The following is a 21,046-nucleotide window of genomic DNA, read 5'->3' as shown; positions in this document are numbered from 1 at the left end:
AGATACTTCTAGGGAAGAAGTAAGCTTAATATAATTAATATCTCTTTTGGTATATGGAGAAAATACATTAGAGAGGATGATTATTGAAGATAAGAGGGAGGAATTGTTGATAGTATAAAGGTGCTAGAGGGGACTGGATCAAAAACATGGGGGAAAAGATATTAACTTTATCATGAAAGCAGGTCTCTTAATTATGTGGAAATGGATGGCAGTCAGAAAGAATAGAAAAGGTTTCAAGTCATGGGAGAAGGATAGCACTAATCTTTTCAGTAAAGTAGAAAACAAAATCATCTGCTGAAAGAGTGGGAGATGAGGGCTCTGTAGGGAGCTTTAGAAGAAATAAAACAATCTTAAACACTGTAGTGAATGTGATAGAGAACAAAAATAAATAATGGGGTTGTTGTTGATATTAAGTCTAGTTGAGGTTATAGATTATAAATTCCTTGTACATTCTGTTAAGTATGTTTCATGACTTTCTAAGGCAGCACTTTGCTAAAAGAAAGTAGATGAATGATACAAATTATCCAAGATCAGGAATAATAAGCCATGTACAATATGCCTATATAGGTACTAGTACAAACAGGACAAAATATATCTTTGAAGGACAAACATCAGATCTATGACTGAAAGGTGGGAATGGTATAAAAAAGATACTGGAAAAAAGATGAAAAGATTAAGGGATCATGATGATCTGGAAAAAGAGGTTCTTGAGGACTGAAAATGTGGGAGAAATGGAATAACCAAATAACCAAAAGTTATAGCCAGATGGGGAAAGATAGGCAGGTTGGAATTGAGGACCTGGATTTGAATTTGGGTTCCACCACTATTTCTGAGAGCTACAGCATGTCATTTAAGCTCTCCGACGTTCAAATTATTAACATGTATTATGGCCATACTAAGTTAGATGTATTAAAGTCCTTTTCAACTCAAAATCTATGATTCTATCATCTTAGAGATAGAGAAGTTGTACACAAAACTCTTGAAGGCAAGCAGGTACTGTTTATGGTTCTGAAATAATCAAATCAATGAGGAGCTTTGTCCATTTTCTGAAAAATCCCACTTTATAAAAGACATTAAAAGTTATCTAGTCCAACACTTATTTTTCAAATGTGTAAACTGAAGAATAGAGAGATTAATTAGGTATAGGTATCATGACATATACCTGTGACAAGAGTATTGATTGGCAAAGCTGAGATTCAAATCCATATGCTTTGACTTGACATTCAATGTTCATTTTTATGACATTGCTATGTTCCAAAGAGGTAGTCACCCACATAACATCTCTAGCAGTTTATTGATGATTACAATTTGAGTGTATGATAATAATCTCTCATGACTATGCCATGTATCCCAGTAATGATATCAAAGTATAAGCTGATACTGGCAAACCTTTTCAGTATAGGAAAAAGAGAGGAATGGAAATTTATACTGTGAATATCATTTGAGTTTTCAGAAATGTCCTTTCTATTCATTTGATTTTTCACTATGATTCTTCTGCTCTTTTGATCTATTATGAAGTTTCTGGATCCAGCTTTCTCATAATCCTCTGTATTTTGTGTCTTTGGAGAGAGTTGATTTTCCTTGTGGGCTCTTTTTATCTGTGAGTCTTGGAGTGGAATGGGTTGAGAATCTGTAAGTGGCTATAGAGATGATCTGGTTACTGTTAGAAGGGAAGGCAGAAGTTGATCACAAGAACAGGTTGTATGACAGTCTTTTCCCAGGTTTGTGTGCAAGTTTGATCTTTCTGAGATGCAGCATACATTCAACAGTAAATTGAAACAAGCAGATGAAGAAACAGAACTTGTTTCAGATCTTATGACTACTTCAGGATGGTATGGTCAATTATGTTAAATTTGTTCTACATAAAAAGAAGAAGAGTAAAACAGTATGGTACAAGTAGAAAGAGTTCTGTGTTTGGAACCAAAAGAGCAAGGTTCAAATTCCAACCTTATTATTCTATGTGTTCTTGGGTGTAACACTTGACCTTATAAAACCCTAACTCTCTTATTTATGAAATGAATAGGTTATACTAGATAGTCTTTAAAGTCTCATCCAACTTTAAGTTCTACATTCCTATATTTAGCATTATGCAGTATATTATGCATCAGAAGTAAACAAAGAATCCAGATTAGATTATGCTTTTGTATTCCTTGAATACTAGCTTTCAAAGTTTTTTTTTTTAATTCACATAACCCATTAGTATATTTTTTGAGCATACACCCCCACTATATGTACATTTACTTATAAATAACATGCAAATATTACTATATGAACATATATCTATAAGAAAACTTACCACAACTAAAAACTTAAAAGAATGAGATAAAGGTGAAATAAATAGTATTTAAAATAAATTTAATTTTATTAATGCTCCAAAACATTAAAAAATTTTAAATGAGATCAATGTGATCGAATATGCTTCATTAAAAATAACAATAACAAAACCTTAGTTTAATACTTTCTGTTACTATGACTTAAAGGTCTGGTTCTAAGTTCAATTTGTTGGGTCTTTTATCCTAATTGCTATATTAACCAAAAAAGATATTTCAAAGATTCATACATTTAAATGGAAGAAGCTCATTGTTAGCTATATTTATTAACTGTTGATACTCATTTTTCAATTCCACTCACCAATTATTCATGAGTTTTTGATGAAATTTGGCTAATAAACTTCCATATTTATTTGTCCCATTCAGAGAGTCTCTTTGCAAATGATTCCCAAGATATTGCATAGTTGTGTTTTCCACAAATATGTTAAAGACTCACTGAAACTTTCCTTTCAGATTTTTAACCAGGATCAAAATTTATTTTCTACATTTGTGTAAAGCTGTAAGAGCTACAAAAGAAACACACTTAATTTTCATTAGTGAAAGCTTACCTTATATTTTTATTTATTTTAAAAACATTTTTACCTATTTGTCATGTTGTGCAAGAAAAATCAGACCAAAAGGGGAAAAAATCATGAGAAAGAAAAAGCAAGCCAGCAAACAAAAAACAGATGAAAATGCTTTGTTCCACATTTGGTCTCCATGGCTCTCTTGGTGGATGTGAATGGCATTTTCCAGTGTCTTGGATCACTGCATTGAGAAAAGCTAAGTCTATCAAAGCCATTTATTCTATTTTGTGGGGGTTCATTTAGTTAAAACTAGGTAATATAATGCATAACCCCACTTTCCTGCGCACTTACGAATTACTATATGTTTTAAAACTCTGAATGTGAAAGACTGAAGGAGGGTACAGTTCTTTTACTTTGTGAAACTTCTATTTTTTCCTCAAGATATGTACCATATGCTATATATGACCATCTGATATCTGATGAAGCAGGATGTCAGTATAATTCAACATATTAAATCCTAGTACAGTTGAACACTTTGAAAAACATTAAAATATATACATAGGAAGCATAATATTTTCTTCTAGTACCTCTAATTGATTGTCAAATTTTGTTGTTGTCTTTCATTTCTGAAGATGACCAAAATGACATCACTCTGTTAGAATCGAGTTACAGTATGTACGATTGTGGCTGATCAGACTAGTACAATCTTGGAATGCTTTGCTATAGGTCAGATGTAAATATTCCATATGAACATATAGGGTAGCTTCTCTAATCTTGGGTATTTTATGTTTCATTTGAGCTAATTCTATTCTTCTTTGCTCATAGAACACAGTATTCCTCTCTGATGAGGGCACTGGTCTTGTGCCAGTGTCTCCCATATCATACAATTGATTCTAAAGTTCTTAAGAAATATTTTGAAAGTGTCCTTGTAGTGCTTTTTCTGACCATCTTGTGAGTGCTTGTTCTGTGGAAGTTTTTCATAAAATATATATTTTTTGGCAAGTTTGCATTTGACATTCGAAAAATGTAACCAGCCCAATAAAGTTGCGCTTTCTGCAGTAGAGTCGAAATACTTGGCAGTTTAGTTCAAGAAAGGACTTTAGTATCTGGTATTTTATCCTGGTCTTTAGAATTTTACTAAGACAACTCAAATGGGAGCAATTCATTTTCCTGGCATGGCATTAGTACATAGTCCAGGTTTCCCAGGCATACAACAATGAGATCAGTATGATATCTTGGTAGACCTTTAATTTGGTAGTCAGTCTAAGACCTTTCCTCTCCCATACTTTCTTTTGGATTCTCCCAAACATTGAGTTAGCTCTGGCAATGCATGTCAATCTCATTATCAGTGGATATTTCTGGAAAATATACTGCCAAGTAAGTGAACTTACTTTGGAGACCACTCTACTGAGTACAATGAGGAAGATGGAACAAGTCTAAGATGTCACCCTTCCCTAGACACTTAGAATCTATATTTGTGGGGAAACAAGGGTAGCACATATGATGTAATATAGCATATATTATGTGTTGAATTATTGCATTTATCCAACAAGTTTTATAGGAATTGAAAGAAAAGTTGTTGCTGTTGTTTGTCCTTTGTTCTTGAAGATGACCATGACATCAGGAAGCTAATACCATGACATACAAATAAATTGGATTTAAGTGAGGGAGAACTTGCAAGGTCACCTGACTCAGTTTCCCCTCCAGAGCCATCTGGGTCCAGTGGCCAGATATAGATCAGTATAATTAGAGATAGCCCTGGATGAAATGGAGATGTTGGCTTTTTAAACTAAAATCTTCAACAAATCTCAATTTGACTGAGGCTTAACCCATTCAGTGATTAAGGCTAATCAGCAATTGAGCCAAAGAATCTCCTCTTTATCAAGTCCAAAAAAATCTAGAGAGCTCAGTAAAAGCTCCCAATATAGGAAGTAGGTCATTAAGAAAAGATAGTATTTGCTTAGATGGAGAGTGGAAGGCTCTGTATTGGGAAGCATAGTATCACTGAAGGCTTAAAGGCAGGAATGAATATAATATATTTATGTAACAATGCATGGGGAAATTCAACTTGAATATATAATTTGGGAAGAGTCATTGTGGATGGAGAAGAGCCAAAAAAAGACCATATAACAGTGAATAGTTTAGTGTTTCCAGGATTTTGCAGTGAGGATAACTAGAGAGTAAATGTTTCCTAATATAAAACTCTTCAAGTTGTTTTTAGAATAAGGGAACAGTTAATATTGTAGAGGTCTCCTGAAACTTGAAAAAAGGCAATGATAGAAAAGGGGTTGTTAAGAAAAATAAATAAAATGAAATTTTCTTTTTATAGGTTCTTTTTAACCTATGTTGCATGGGCTCACCCACTGTGACATCTACATACATACACATATATATACATACATATATATATATAATTACGTGTGTGTGTGTGTGTGAGTATACAAATAAAATAGGTATATGTGTGTGTATATACATACATATACATAGATGCATTCACACATACTGCATTTATTTATGGAGGATCTGCCAACAGTGGTTGAAGGTACTTCCCTTCTTTTATTTCTTTTAACTATACTGAGAGGATAAAATCACATCCTCTCTAGGATTGTAAGGAACACTATCCAGAAAATTTTGACCATATTGTGGTTGCACCATCATCCAATCCTGCAATTATTGAGTTCTTTGATGTTTGCTTTATGATGCCACTCTGAACAAGAATATATGTTAATAGATAGACAATGGACATTCTGTTCCCAAGAATGATACATTCTTTATCTTGTATAGTGACACATTCACTTATTTATTTGTTATAGATGTTCAGTATATTTAACTAGCAATATATTATTTTTGTCAAGTCATATTAGTATTACCTTTTTATATAACTATACAATAAAAATAAAAAAATCAATCTTTCAAATATTTTTATTGTATATAAAATTATCTGTACATTTAAAAACAAGTGATTGAATGTTTTCTTTTTTTAAAAATTTTTATTTATTTATTTATTTATTTTACTTCTGGATGTGAAATACTGTGAAGACACACATATTTTTGGTACCAGTGTTTCCTTATATCTTGGACTTTGACATTGACTTTGGAAAGATTGGGGATAAAGGATTAGAATTAGTCTCAGAATGTGGGTGGGCCATAAGTAGAGACAAATGGAGACTGCATGGCTAAAAAATATTTGTGTGTGTGCCTGTGTGTGTGTGTATGTGTGTGTGTGTGTGTGTGTAGATAAAGAAGGAAGTTTCTAATACAGTAAATGATTTAAACCCACTTTGTGCAGAATTTTATGCTGGACACAATCGAGAAGTCTTTCAGTATCAGAGGACAATGGGAAAATGAAGACTTCAGCACTTGATGAATCCTGTATCTTTTTGGCTCCATTGAAATTCTCCTTTTAGATAAGCCTTACATAAGTAAAGGAATGAATCAACGGATGATGTCAGAATTTGTTGCATTAGAGTAAAATCAAATTTTATTTCAAATGATTATCAGTGGCTCATTAAGTAGCAGACATTGCATAAAGTCAAAGCTAGATATAACATAGACATTTTTTAAAAGGGTGTTATAATTTAATGAGGGAGGACATATGCACAAAAACATTGATGCAAGGAAAATATGATAAATGAAAAGGAGAGGTTTAGGAAAAGCATTTAGGGACATAGAAAGATATAGTGTTCACTTTCACTAGAAGTATGGAGGAAAGCTTCATGGAAGAAGTAGCCTTGACAGTAGGGAACAACTTCAGACAATGGAAAAGGGAAACATCATTCTGCTAATTGTTTTACATTATAATAATAATTTGTAATGGGAATAGCTACCATTACTATAAGGTTTAAGGTTTACAAAGTATTTTTTTTCCATAATTGAGGCATTTAGTTCAATTACTATTATCACTCTCATTTTGAAGACGATGAAAATGAGGGTCAGAGGCCTTAAATGATTTTCCTGCATCACAACTAGAAAGTGTTGTAGCTAAGATTTAAATCCAGGTTTTCTGAACCAAAGTCCAGTGCTCTTCACATGCATAGCTAAATATTTTGAGTGAATAGAGTACTAGGCCTAGAACTAGGAAGACCAGATTTTAAATCCAGCCTTACACTTACTAGCTGTATGATTCTCAGCAAGTCACTTAATATTCTACCTTAGTTTGATCTACTGGAGAATGGTGATAACTCCCAGGATTCTTATGAGTAAAGGAGATAATCTTTGTAAAATACTTAACACAGCACCCCTTTTCCTCTCTCAAACACCACTGATTGGTCTATTTTTTAATTGAATTGATTGATTTTGACCAAAAAGCTGAGCTCCATCTTGATGTAGTCTAAACAAGTGAAATAAATCCTTTTTCCTTCTCAAAAAACACTGATTGGTCTATTTTTAAAAATTGAATTGATTTATTTTGAGCAAAAAGCTGAGCTCTAACTTGATGTAGTCTAAACAAATGAAATAAATTCAAAGTAATTAAATTTGGGCCCAAAGAGAAAGATGAGTCCAGGGACAGGTATAAAAAGAAAGAGGTTTGAAAAAGATTTGATAAAAGACCTGTGTTGAGGTACATTGGGATGAAAAATTAATAAAGATTAATATTTTAAATATTAATTACTGGGTCTGGAATCAGTTCAATGGGCCTTGAATGAGTTCAAATATGACCTCAGACACTAGCTGTGTGACTCTGGGCAATTCTGGGCAAAATCACCATATTTGCCTCAGTTTCCTCATCTATAAAATAAACTGGAGAACAAGATGGCAAACCACTCCTGTATCTTTGTTAAGAGTATCTCAAAGGGGAGTCATGTAGAGTGACTGAATATGATATGACTAAAATGACTCGATGAAAAGAACAAATTAATAATATTATTTTGAATATTGGGAAAAATGCTTTCTGGTAGGAGATGGTGCTATGGGGGCTAGGTTACCCGTCTTATTCTTTCTGTTGCCAGTTCCATAATTCCAAGATATGATTGCTCCGTATTCCTTTATATACAAGTTAATCTTTAATCCCATGGTACTTTTCATTATGGAGTTCTGATGTTGTACTTTGAGCTTTATTTTTACTAAATTATTCTATTTATTCCCTCTGCTTAAGCCCACTCTTGTGTTTCTACTCAGGAGGGGAAAAAAAATCTACCTCATTGCCTTTTTGTCTATTTTACATTTAAAGTTTTCTTTCTCTTCCTCTCTGTCTTGTACCAAATGAGCGTATTATCTAAAAATAGATACGTTTATCATTCTACAAAATTTTGTATCTTCTTTAGATTGGAGGCCAGTGTAATTGTAAGAGACATGTGTCTGGCAGACAGTGTAATCAGTGCCAGGATGGATTCTACAATCTACAAGAGTTGGCTCCTGATGGCTGCAGTCCCTGTAACTGCAATACCTCTGGGACAGTGGATGGAGATATTACCTGTCACCAAAATTCAGGCCAGTGCAAATGCAAAGGAAATGTTATTGGTATGTGCGATGCAAGAGTTTACAGTCATATCTCTATTACTATCTGGAATAAAATACTCTCCTTGGTTTCTTAACTGAAGAGTAAAGTAAATTTTCTTGCTCAAGGCAGAACTGGGGGAAAAAAAACAATCTGAATGAAATTAACTGTCTAAAAATGATTAAATTAATAATTCTATCAAACTACAGCTTGAAGCTTAGTTTAATCAACCCTTTAGAAGTTTCTTTATACTGTAGATGCATTAGCTTACATGGTTCCATACTAATAAGTCACAGAAAAATATAATTTGCTTACTGCATAGATGTTTCTTTTAGAAAATTAGCACTTCCTCCAAATGGTTTACCCTTAATGAGTTCTAAGCAAATTCGTTTCCATGTTAGTTTCCTTAATAGACCAAAATAAATGGATTTTTTCAAAATATTCTGTGCTACAGGGTCCTTTGTGATAAATCTTTCCATTTTTTTTCTATTATATTTCTTTGAACTGTTCCTATGAAATGCAAAATAAGTCAACATAATTCCACAGATCATGTACATTGCTAGGGTTAGTTATCAAGGGCCACATAATTTTAATTTTGTAATTTAGTGCCAAGCTGATTATAATAAACTGCTACCTTCTGTGTTATTTATCATTTTTTTTAATACAAGACATGCTTTTTTGTTTGTTACTCCCAAAGGTATTTTTCAGAAATTAGATTTGATTATAGCAATTTATTACTTCCAACATATTTGAGGGGAACCACAGCCACATAAGGACAAAATTTATCAAGTGCCCAAAATGTACTAGGTACATAATGCAGTTTGAAATGTTGATATATGGGAATATTATGCAAGGAGAGTTTTCTGATAAAGAAAGTCCTACATTGTAACTAGTCCATACAGAGGTCTTAAAAAAGACCTTTACTGTTTTGTTATCATTCAAGCCACAAGGCATCAGAGTATTTTCTAAAACTGACCCTAGCCATGATGACAAAAAACATTCCTTGTGGGTTTTAGAGTCTTATATATTTATAGTTATAACATTTTGAATCTCTTTTCCTTTCTATGATCTATATCTGAAATAGATTTTGCATATGGCATGCTTCATACATGACTGTGCACCCCATTTAAAATTAGCTAGCTACCCAAACATTTGACCTTACCAAACAGATAAATGGAAGGAAGGTTGCCAGGATTACAGATGGATCCATCTATTTGCAGAAGGATTATATAGGATTCCTTAAACTAACAAGGCCTCTTAGTGCTTTGAAAAATAACAATTCAATTTACAGCAAACTGAGTTACACAAACTTTTAAGAAATACATTTATTACATTAAATGAATTTTTATATATGTGTATGTGTGTGGTTATATATCCTTTGTGTTGGTGAATGGATTCCCAAAACATTAAATTTATTTGAATTCTACTTTGTTCTAACATTATTCAAGATAGGCATGGAAGTTAAGTGGAAAGTGCAATTTAAAAAAATTTTTTCAAATAAATGAAAACACTGCTTTTTTGTATCAAAAAATCTTCTCCATGTTAATTCAATTCTAGGAACAACTCTTATTTCAGGGAATGCTAGTTAGAAATTTAGTATTTATCCAGACCTGTTCATAACCACTCTGGTTGACATTTTACTGCTTTACCAGTTAAACTGGTTAGATTTAAGGGAGTGGGAGGAGTGGAAACTACAAATTACTTATCATATTCTGAGAACTGGATATTTATCATTGTGACTAATCAGAATAATTAATTAGATAATGTACAATGCAATACTTTGATTAAAATGATAAACTTGCTTAAATATATGTATATATTTTTTTCTTTATAGGATCAGCAAGTAAAAACAATTTGTTGTCATTTTTACCTAGTTGAAAAGTTAGTATAAGAAAATGCAACTGTGTATTGTATATGATATGGAAAGCAAACTGTTAGAGTTAACACAACTGTTAAATCTTACTAATGATTCTATCACCAGTAAAATACATTAGCACCAATAATTTTATTAAAGTAGGTCATTCATCTAGAATAAAAAGGGAGAAGAATGTGAATTAAATGCCAAGTGTGCTAACTCGCCTGTACTTGTTAACACTGAATGTGATGCCCTGTAGGCCTTCCTCAGTATCGTTAGGAATAGATTACCTGTCAGGAATATGTATGGCATATTCAAATAAGCACTGTGCATATTTTTAAAACTGATATGATATGAATCCATGTAGACCAATTTTAATAGTTCAAAATGAGTCATAATTCTTGTTAACAATACAGTTATTTTTAAAATTTGCAGCAATAGTGGTCCTTTTTTATTTTCCTTATTGAAATTAAATGATATGCCTTAGGTGAGTCATTCATCACTGTTAAAGGAGCTTGCCTTCTATTGGAGTTCTTGAATTTTTATCTCTCTCTCTCTCTATAATGCATTTCCTTCCAGTTTAAGAGATGCTTTTCTACATATAAGTTCCTGAATGTATTTTTGGCTATTATTTGGGGCTGGACTTTTCTTTCTTTCTTTTTTTTCCTTTCCTTCCTTCCTTCCTTCCTTCCTTCCTTCCTTCCTTCCTTCCTTCCTTCCTTCCTTCCTTCCTTCCTTCCTTCCTTCCTTCCTTCCTTCCTTCCTTCCTTCCTTCCTTCCTTCCTTCCTTCCTTCCTTCCTTCCTTTCCTTTCCTTTCCTTTCTTCCTTCCTTTCCTTCCTTTCTTCCTTTCCTTCCTTTCTTCCTTCCTTTCCTTCCTCCCTCCCTCCTTTCCTTCCTCCCTCCCTCCTTTCCTTCTTCCCTCCCTCCTTCCCTTCTTCCCTCCCTCCTTTCCTTCCTTCTTTTCTTCCTTCCTTTCTTCTTTCCTTCCTTCCCTCCTTCCCTCTTTCCTTCCCTTCCTCCCTCCCTCCTTCGCTCTCTCCCTCTCTCCTTCCTTCCTTCTCTTCCTTTCTGTCTATCTGTCTTTCCTTTCTTTCTTTCTGAAATAAATATCTTGATTCAGACATATATAATTGTTACATGATAGATATTTGAAGTCATAGTTCTCTGAGAATTATCTTAATTATTTTGCAATTGAGCTTGTATTCTCAAATTTCCTTTTATTTTATTTTTACTAGAGTCAGAGGAACTAGGTTCAAATTCTGAATGTTGTGTGAAACTTGTATGATCTTTACTGATTGGCTTACCCTCCTTGAGCCCTGATTTTCTTATCTTGTAAAAGGAGAGGTTTGGACTAGATGGATTGTAAGGTACCTTCAAGTTTCTAAAACTGTCATCCCATGAGTTGAAATATAAATTTTGAAAGTTAACTCTCAGTGGCCTAGGTTAAAGTACAAATATATTTTTTTAAATCTATATTTGTTCCTATGAAAGAAACACTTTATTTTAGTTTTTATGTAGATATGTTATGTATCACATAATTTGGCAAATGGCATGATTTCCTCTTTACCATAGAAAATATATTGTTGATTGAAAATGAAAATAAACAATATCATATGAAGTTCACATTAAAATGATAATTTCGTTGTTGGTGAGATATACTCATAATTTTAATGTGAGATGTTCAGAAGCATATTTCTTTGTTGCAGCTACACAAAAAAGTTATCTGTCTAAGCATTTCAGTGAATCTATTTTATTGTATATTAATGTTATTAAGGAAAATAATCCATTTGATAATGTTAAATCCTAAATATAAATATTTAAAGTCCTAAATGCAAAATGGGCGTTAGAGGTATGCTCTGTTTCTTAGTATATTTTAAAATGTCCAAACTGTTAAAGCAGCATTAAGAAACAAACAAGAAATAACTCTTGTGTATACAAGTGAACAAACTTTGCATTAGATATTGAATAATTAATGAAAATTATCATAAAGCACTTGGCAAACATAAAGTGTTATAATAATGTTAACAAGCAATATAAGTATTATACTTTGAAGGCTGTCATGAGTTTGTTTCTCTCTGTAGTTATGCTAGTGAAAAGTGCCCAAAATTTCTTGTGTGCATTAAATATCCCCAGTAGCATTGTTCTTACTCCAGCTATATCAATATCATATTAAAATGATTTCTTCCTTATTAATTACATTTTAATTCTTAAGGGCTTAGATGTGATCGCTGCAATTTTGGATTCAAAAGCCTCCAAAGTTTTAATAAAGATGGATGTGAGCCATGTCATTGTAACATTAATGGGTCAGTGAACAAGTTCTGCAACCCTCTTTCTGGACAGTGTAAATGTATAAAAGAAGCTCAAGGCCTCCAGTGTGATGCTTGTGTTGAAAACTTTTATGGATTGGACATTGGAGGCTGTAAGGCATGTAACTGTGACACAATGGGGACACTCCCTGGTACCATCTGCAATGCCGAGACTGGACAATGTTCTTGTAAACCCAATGTAGGTGGAAGACGTTGTGATGAATGTTTGGATGGCTACTACCAACTGAAGCAAAACAATTCCTTCTTCTGTCTACCATGTAATTGTGATAAGGCAGGGACAATAAATGCTTCTCTGCTGTGTGACAAATCAACAGGACAATGTCCTTGCAAAACTGGTGTCATCGGTCTCCATTGCAATCATTGTGAACCTCACAGGTACAATCTTACTATTAACAATCTTCAAGGCTGTGAGACCTGTGAGTGTGATTCTTTGGGAACATTAACTGGGGCCATTTGTGACCAGATTAGTGGCCAATGTCCGTGTTTGCCTAATCATCAAGGAAGACAGTGTAATCATTGTAAACCAGGTAAGAAAGTCACTTGTACTATCTTCCAAAGACTGTGTGATGTCCTTTCCCCTCTTTTATTCCTCAACAGCAGGTTTACTTTTATTCTTTGTTATAAAACTCCTAGAAATGTCCTCTGTGCCAATTCTGTAAATTGATTGATTTTGATATGACTGAATGATTTGGTTACTCAGAGGAACTGGTATGTCTGGGTCCCTATTATTGTTCTGGGTGGAGGGTTGGCAAAAATAGGCCATAGCTAATCAGACTAACTGAATTTTTAAGCCATGGATTATATGGTCTACCATAAAACAAAACCCTTTGTTGTAATATATATCTGGTTAAGTAGAGGTGAAAAGAAAAACATATCTTGCAGAAAAATGCAACATCAATTTGCTTTTCCTAACTAAATTAGAGCCTGAGGGTCTAGAATTAGGAAGACTTAAGTTATTGCCTCAGACATCTACTGGTTATATAAACCTGGGCAAATCACTTAATCTTTGCTTCAATTTACTCATCTGTAAAATGGGGATAATAAAAGCACCCACCTTCCAGGATTGTTGTGAGAATCAAATGAGATAATAACTGCAAAGGATTTAGCATTGGGGCTGGCACATAGTTTGTACTATATACATGATAGTTATGATCATAAGTTATCATTTTACCTACTTTTCTATGACTTGGAGACTTCACAGCGGTAATAAGTTCTCAATTAGCTATACCAGTGAAGATGGGGAAATCAAAGATAATGGAATAACAAAAAGAAAAGGAAAAAAGAAAAAGACGGGCAGTTTCCTAATGGAGTTAGAGAACAAAATTCTATTCCCTATAGCAGGTAAGTTAAGAACTAGTTGTGGGAATTTGAACAGCATATTTAATCATCCTGATCAATGTAGCTGTTAAACACCATGGCCCATGTGAAGGTACTATGGATGTTGTGGATGTTATGGAACATCAACTGCATTTAGAATCAGAAATCTTGGATTAAAATCTTACTTCTGCAACTTACTATCCTATAATTGGGATCAAGTCTTTTGACCTTTCTAAGGTCTCAATTTCTCCATCTACAAAATATGGGAGTTAGCTGACTCTTGATTTGGCTATAAAGTTTGCAAAGATTGTTACATTTACTCTTTTAGTTAATGATACTTAAATTTTCTTACAACTTTAAATCTATTCTTATTATCAAAAATTTATTGATTCCTCCTAATTTTGGAATTTTAGTTAGAAATTTTCAATCAACTTTATTTTTGGGTATATATCCAAGGAAGCTTGAATATTAATATTTTACCATTTTTTCCCATTTATTCATAGTCTTGATTATGGAGATGAAAAATATATTTCCTTTCTTAGCTATTATACTATTCTGTCTATATTCTTTCTCAAAGCTGAGAGAAGGAGAGGGAAGATTGAAATGAAAGGTACATACACATACAAAGACAGAGAAAGGGAGGGAAAGAGGGAGAGATGGGGAGAGACAGACAGACAGAAAGACAGATAGACGGAGAAAGAGAAATGCATTGTATAAATAGTATATAGCAGTGATAGGGATGAATTACGCTGATAGCCCAGAGTTTTTGAACAAAGTTTTAAGGGCACCACTTGGATTGGTTCATAATCAGCCCTATATCACAAATTATCTACAGTTATATTCTCAATTCTATCCATATTTACAATCCCATGTTATTGGTTATTCTCAACTATTCCTATTCTTGTTAAAGAGGTGTGCATGATGATTTGTTATCAGTCTATGGGAGAAGAGAAGAATATGGAATTGTTTCAAGATATTCCACAGCACCCTTCTTTCCTTTGTAATGTCATAGTTAATAACTTAAAATTTTCAATGCTATGGGCTTATCCTACTATGCAGCTAGAATCCTTGACTCTGAAATTAGAAGGAAAATAGTCATTATTTTCTAGCACAGGGCTTCTTAAGCTTTTTCTACTCACAATCCTTTTTTGCCCAAGAAATTTTTACATGACCCTGGTGTATATAGGTATATAAAAGAGGTATACAAACAAAAATTTAGATAATAAATCATAATTTTGTGATTTAATTTGGCATCATGATCCAGAGTTTAAAAAGCTTTTCTCTACACCAATTTGTAATCCTTTCTATGGTATCTTCTACTAGTGGGTTTTCATCTTTCACATGAAGATCTTGGAAAATCAAATTTATAGCCTCTTTGGGCATTTCTTTTGGGGAACTCTAATTGTTTTATAGTTTTTTTTTCCTTATACTGAAGCAAATTCTATCTTCATTGGTTTTGTTCAGTTCTCTGCAGTCAAGTAAAATGAAAACTTTTCCCGTGTGACTGTTTGAAGATAGCTATCCTCTCTCCTAGTATTCTCTTATTCTTGACAAACATCCTCATAAGTCTTATCTAAAGCTCATCTATAAAGTTTTGAATCTCCTGGTCATTCTTGTTCCTTTCTAAGGAATGGCTTCTATCCTTCCCTAAAATTTAAATACTGCAGATGTGGTCTGAATGCAAGGAAGTATAGTCCACTTCATTCTCCAAATTATACAGAGTGATTTTATTTGAATTTTTGTTTATCTCATTAACCTAATGATGTATTTTGAATTGGAATTCACTTAAACTAGTTTCAGCTCTTTCAAAGACTTTGGGGAATAAGATATTTTGGAAAGTCAAATTTTTCTATATAACTATAATTAATAAGAGTAAAAGTAATAATGGAAGTAATAATGATTGACATACATATAGCACCTACTCTGTGCCAGGCATTGTGTTAAGTGACCTTTAAATTGCTCATTTGATTTTCACAACAATCTTGTGAGGTAAGTATTATTATGATCCCCATTTTTACAGGTGCAGAAACTGAGGCAGACAGCAATTAAATGACTGACCCAGGTTACAATTAATAAATTTGTGATGACAAATTTGTGCTGAAACAGCTTGGTGGCAAAGTAAGTAGAACCTTAGATCTGGAGTCAAAATTCAGTTCAAATCCTACCTCAAATATTTCCTAGTTGCAAGTTCCTTAATAACTGTCTGCCTTAGTTTCTTCAGCTGTATAATGGGGACCATAATAGCACCTATCTCTCAGAGTTGTTGTGATGACCAAATGGGATATTTGTAAAGCATTTAATATATGTCAGGCACATGGTAGGCACTTAATGAATAAGGATTCATTTTAAATCTTTAAATTCCTCAGAAGAATTGTAGCTCCATCATTATTGATATTCCCTTCATTAATACACATTACCACTACCACTCTGCTTTAGTCTATAAGTCAATATAACCAAAATAATTGATCAACAAATGGACATAATTCTAGTGAAGATTTTCTTTGATTTTAGATGATGTTTTTTTTTTTAGCTCCAGATCTGTGCTGAAAGCCTGTCTAGCTAGACAAGATTTACCCTACTAAGTCCTTAGCTCAGCAATATATAAATCTACCCATAATTGTCTGAAACATCTAAGTAGCACAGTGGATAGAGCTCTGGGCCTAGAATCTGGAAGACCTGAATTAAAATTTAAATTCAGATATTTACTAATCATGTGACCTTTATATAAATCATTTAACCTCTGTTTAACTCAGGTTCTTCAACTGTAAAATCCTAATTAAAGCATCTACCTCCGTAGGTTGTTGCAAGGATCAAAGGAAAGAATCTTTGTAAAATACTTAGTGCAGTACCAAATCCATAGTAGGTACCTGATAATTGTTTATTTCCTTTTTTAAAAAATGATTTTCATCTAATAAAAGTAGCATGCTTGATAATTATTCTGGAAATATATTAAAAACAATTATTTTTATAAAGAGAATTTCAAGGGATCCCAGTTGTTATCTATCCTAAACCTAGTTATATTTGCCTGAATATCAGTGCTCTTAAGCTTTTAAATGTGTGTGTGTGTGGGGGGGGAGAGCAAAAGAGGAGAAAGAAAAAGGGTGGAAGAAGAGTAGAAAATAGGAAGTAGGATCCAAAATTAAAACTGCAACCATGTTACCTGCTTAATCAAGTTGTGGTTTTAGCTTTACCTCCTTAAGTGTGAGGCAATGTCCACAACATTAGATTCTCTCCTAGTAAGAAGTCATTTTGGAAAAGGAGAGTCTGACCCAGAAAAATGAATAGAAATATTGAGGTTCAGAAGGGACCCCAAAAAGTTGGGGATCACAAATTGGTGTTGTGAGTTGTCTCGAAAGAATATGCAGGCTCGAAACCATCTTCAAGTCAAGGGGCAAAGTTTATTATAATTGTAATGCCAACTAAAGTGGGCTAAGTTCCAAAAGAATTTACCAAAGAACCAAGAGTATAATGTTCTTTGTTCGGTTTTCTTGGGGTCTGGAGCAGCCTTCTTTTCAGCTCAGTAATCACCACAAGAGTAGCCAGGGATTAAAGTCTATATCCTTTATTATCTCTTTCAAAGTCCGATTAGCTTTCTTAAAGGCCTTCTAGAGTCTTGATTTCAGTGGAGAAATAAAGGAGGAGAGCTTGCCACCAAGGTGGTGTGAGATGGGAAGAATGAGTCCAAGGGCTTGTGCTTCAGTTTCCAGTCCTCTTGTCTTCTGTAGCTCTGAATCTGAGCTCTCTCAGTCCCCCAGGAGAGCCACCAGGAGCCTGATTGAAGGTGGAAATGAATCTCTCTCCTTGGTTTTGAGAGCTTGAGCTCCTGACTGCCTTCTCTGCCCTCTGAGTGAATCTAGCTGAGGTTTCCAGCTTATATGCTCTACATTGAGTATAAACCAATCATTATATCACCAGGAAACTATTATTTGTTGTAAGATTAAATTAATCATACTGAACTTAGAGAAGTATTAAGCATCATTCTAAACTAGATAACCCTTGTCTTATCAATTCCACTTAATATCTTGAAAGAATCCTTATTTCAAGTTCAGAGTTCTGGCCCATAACACAAGAGTAAGAGGATAAATTTATGGACAAAATTAGAAAAATCAGAGCTTCATGTTACATATTTGATAATTTTATGGCCTACAGGTAGGGTTAAAGGGTGGTCTATTCACTATTGTCTCAGGAACTTGGTTATCACTGACCATCAGATTATCTATCTGAGTCAGTAATGTCTGTAGGATTATTCTAAGGCCAGAAGACTTTGAAATCATTGACAGACAGATTATTAAAAGAATAGCACTCTAAGATTGGGGAACCTCAGGATCACTGAATCTAAAGCCAGAAGACTTTAGAATCATTGACAGATTGTTGGAACAGAAACACTTTAAAGTCAGAGGACCTCCATACTGCTATGTTTTCCCTCGAAGCTGTATTCCCCATCAGAAAGACATTCTTCTCAGAACTGTAGCATTGAGTGTGTTGTGGAATTTATCTTTTTCAGTCATGTCTGATTCTACATGCTCCCATTTGGGATTTTTTTTGCCAAAGATACTACACTGGTTTGCTGTATGTTGTTCTAGTTTATTTTACATATGAGGAAACTAAAACAAGCAGGATTAAGTGATTGGTCCAGAGTCACCCAACTAGTATCTAAGGCCAAATTTGAATTCAGGAAGATGAGTCTTCTAGACTTCAAGCCTGGCACTTTATAAATAGTGCTTATAAATAGTAGCACTATGTTAAATATGTTAGAAAGCAACCTCCTCAATACTATTTGGGAAAACTTATTAGTTAAAGCTTGGAAGGACAGAAGTAGGGTATTTTATCATCTCCATCCCACTTCAGGAGATTAATATCAGGTAATAATTATGACATTATGAGGAATAGTAGAACCAGGAGCACATCATAAGGCAACAATTATTAAATATGATTTTGAATGGGACTAATTGGATGAAGTTTTCTCAGTTTGAGACTCACATGATCCCTATTCCCAGGTCTTGAATCTTGGGTTGCAGGGAGTAAGTCACATGGTCTCTAAAGGTCAGACCTACAGGAAGCGATGTGACCCACAGGAAGTAAACAACATTGGTCAAGGATGGTTACATTCTTTTAGTCTATCCAATAAGAAGCCTCTGATCTTTTGCTTTTTAAATCCCAGACAAGCTGGAAGCTGGCCAGGTTCATGAGCACATGGCTCCCAGGTGTGTGTCTGGGACTCTCCCTGCAGAGACTAAATAAATGCTTTCCCTTTGTATCTGAAGATGTCTCTGAATAGTTAATTTGGGAAAGGAGTTCTAGCACTTGTCCCACACAATTTTATAAGGAAAATAGGGAACTCTGGATATCCTGTAGTGGAGTCCATTCCTATTTCCTCCTATGGGCTTAAAATGCAAATCATTATGCTTATTTTATCAGAACTTTCTTCAAAAAGTTGTGGATGCAGTTAAATTTTGGGGAAATGTCCCTCTTTTTCTCGAGTGAAGTATAATTTAATTGTTTCCCTTCTTATTCCCATCTTCCTGAAATATTTATTTTTAAGCCAAAAAAGCTTAATCTTTCTTTAATGTATTTTTCTCTTCCACCCAAAACAAATTCATTTTATTACTCTCATCAATGGTCTTTGATTTTCCTGTATCTCTTCCAACATATACATGCATGTGTACACATGTGAGCACATACACAACACAGTTCTAGTGGTCTCTAGAGATATGAGAATTGGGGTGGTGAATCCCCTCTGGCTGGTGCAGGTCCAATGTGAAAGAATTTAAAAAACCTGAAATCTGAATGGTAGAAAAGGGAAGTTTATTGGCACTGAGAAGGCAGCTTTGCTAGAAAAACAGGCTCCTCAGTGGCAAGATCCTGTCAGAGAAATAACAAAAGGTTATCACTGAGAAGAAGGTATCTTTACAGCAGGCAAGAGTCCTGGCAGGCAGCTGTGCTAAGAAGAGAGGTTCCTTGGCAAGGTATAATCATGCTTCAGACTTCTTTAGAGATTTGGAGTTCAAAATTGTCTTTTTATAAGAAGTCTGGGGAGGGGACTTCTATTCAATGGCCACAGGCCTAGATTTCCAACTGAATGAGACCACTTAAGTTCAAGCTACTGGGAGTGGTCCTGGACTAATCTTCAACTCAATAGAGGGTGCAACAATATCTCTGGCCAGAGCTCCAACTGAATGAGACCACTTAACTGCTCTGAAGGGTGCATCTCTGTCAGAGGAGAGTTTCAGAGATCACCCCCATCATTTGTATAGTTTCAGGGTTCACCCCCATCACACACCCCCCCCTCAACAATAACAAAAATGATTATACTTTCAAGGGTTTAGGATTGAGATACAAATTCATCCCCTCACATTGCTGATTTATCTTCAATTTCTACCTTTCTGTGCTCTTTTCTCATACTGTTTACTGCTCACTACTCCCATTATTGATTCTTGATTTTTTTTTTCTTTTTTTGCTCTCTCCAATTTTTTTCCTTTTCCATATTTTCAGATGGTTTCTTTCACATTTTTCTGCATCTGAATACAAATATTGATTTTTTTATAGACAAGCCCCACTTGGTCATTGTTTAAGTCCCATTTGACTCAGTTTGAATGTAATTAGTAATCCTTTCAACTTTTTCCAGAAATCCAGAGGGTCTTCCCCTCCCAGAATCATTCATTCATTTTAGGGGGGGGGGTAGGTGGACTTTACCTCAATTGCTACCTGGCTTTAATTACTGAATGAGTGTAGCCTCAGTCAAATCCAAACCTGTAAAAGACCTTAGCTTAAAAAGAACAAGGTCTCCCATTTCATCCAGTACCATCTCCAGTCATCTTGATCTATATCTTACCACTGGACCCAGATGATTCTGGTGGACAAAATGAGGGAGGTGATCTTTGTACAGCCCTCCCTCACTTAAATCCAATTCACTTGCATGTCATGGCATCACCTCTCAGATGTTATGGTCCTCTTCAAGAAGGAATGACAAACAACAACCTAATAGAACAAAACCTGGAATGAAGTCTTCCTTTTAAGTGATGAGAATCACTCAATTTGTAAGCATTACTAAGATACAAATATGAAAGTAAAAGTCATTACCCTCGGGGAGTTTACGTTCTACTACAGCAAATGTTCAAAGATAAATGAATTCAGGATATGTACAAATGAACACCAAGTGGGTTGGGCTAGACAATAATTACTGGAGGAATTCCAAAAAAGCTTTTTTGAAGGAGATGACACTTTTTTTTAATTATAGCAAATATTGACAAAAACATATGCATGGATAATTAT

General features: G+C 34.2%; 1 protein-coding gene across 1 annotated transcript in view; it reads left to right on the top strand.

Annotated features, from left to right (window-relative positions):
- Positions 1-21,046, top strand: part of USH2A (usherin) — a 1,025,480-nt gene that overhangs the window by 162,589 nt on the left and 841,845 nt on the right. Inside the window, exons 11-12 of the mRNA XM_074264677.1 lie at positions 8,101-8,296; positions 12,343-12,984. Coding sequence (XP_074120778.1) covers positions 8,101-8,296; positions 12,343-12,984 — 838 coding nt within the window. The remainder of the gene's footprint in view (positions 1-8,100; positions 8,297-12,342; positions 12,985-21,046) is intronic.

The sequence above is a fragment of the Sminthopsis crassicaudata genome, chromosome 4 (assembly GCF_048593235.1).
Source record: "Sminthopsis crassicaudata isolate SCR6 chromosome 4, ASM4859323v1, whole genome shotgun sequence".
Lineage (NCBI taxonomy): Eukaryota > Metazoa > Chordata > Mammalia > Dasyuromorphia > Dasyuridae > Sminthopsis > Sminthopsis crassicaudata.
Note: the sequence above shows the minus strand (reverse complement) of the source record. Positions and strands in the feature narration are given on the sequence as shown.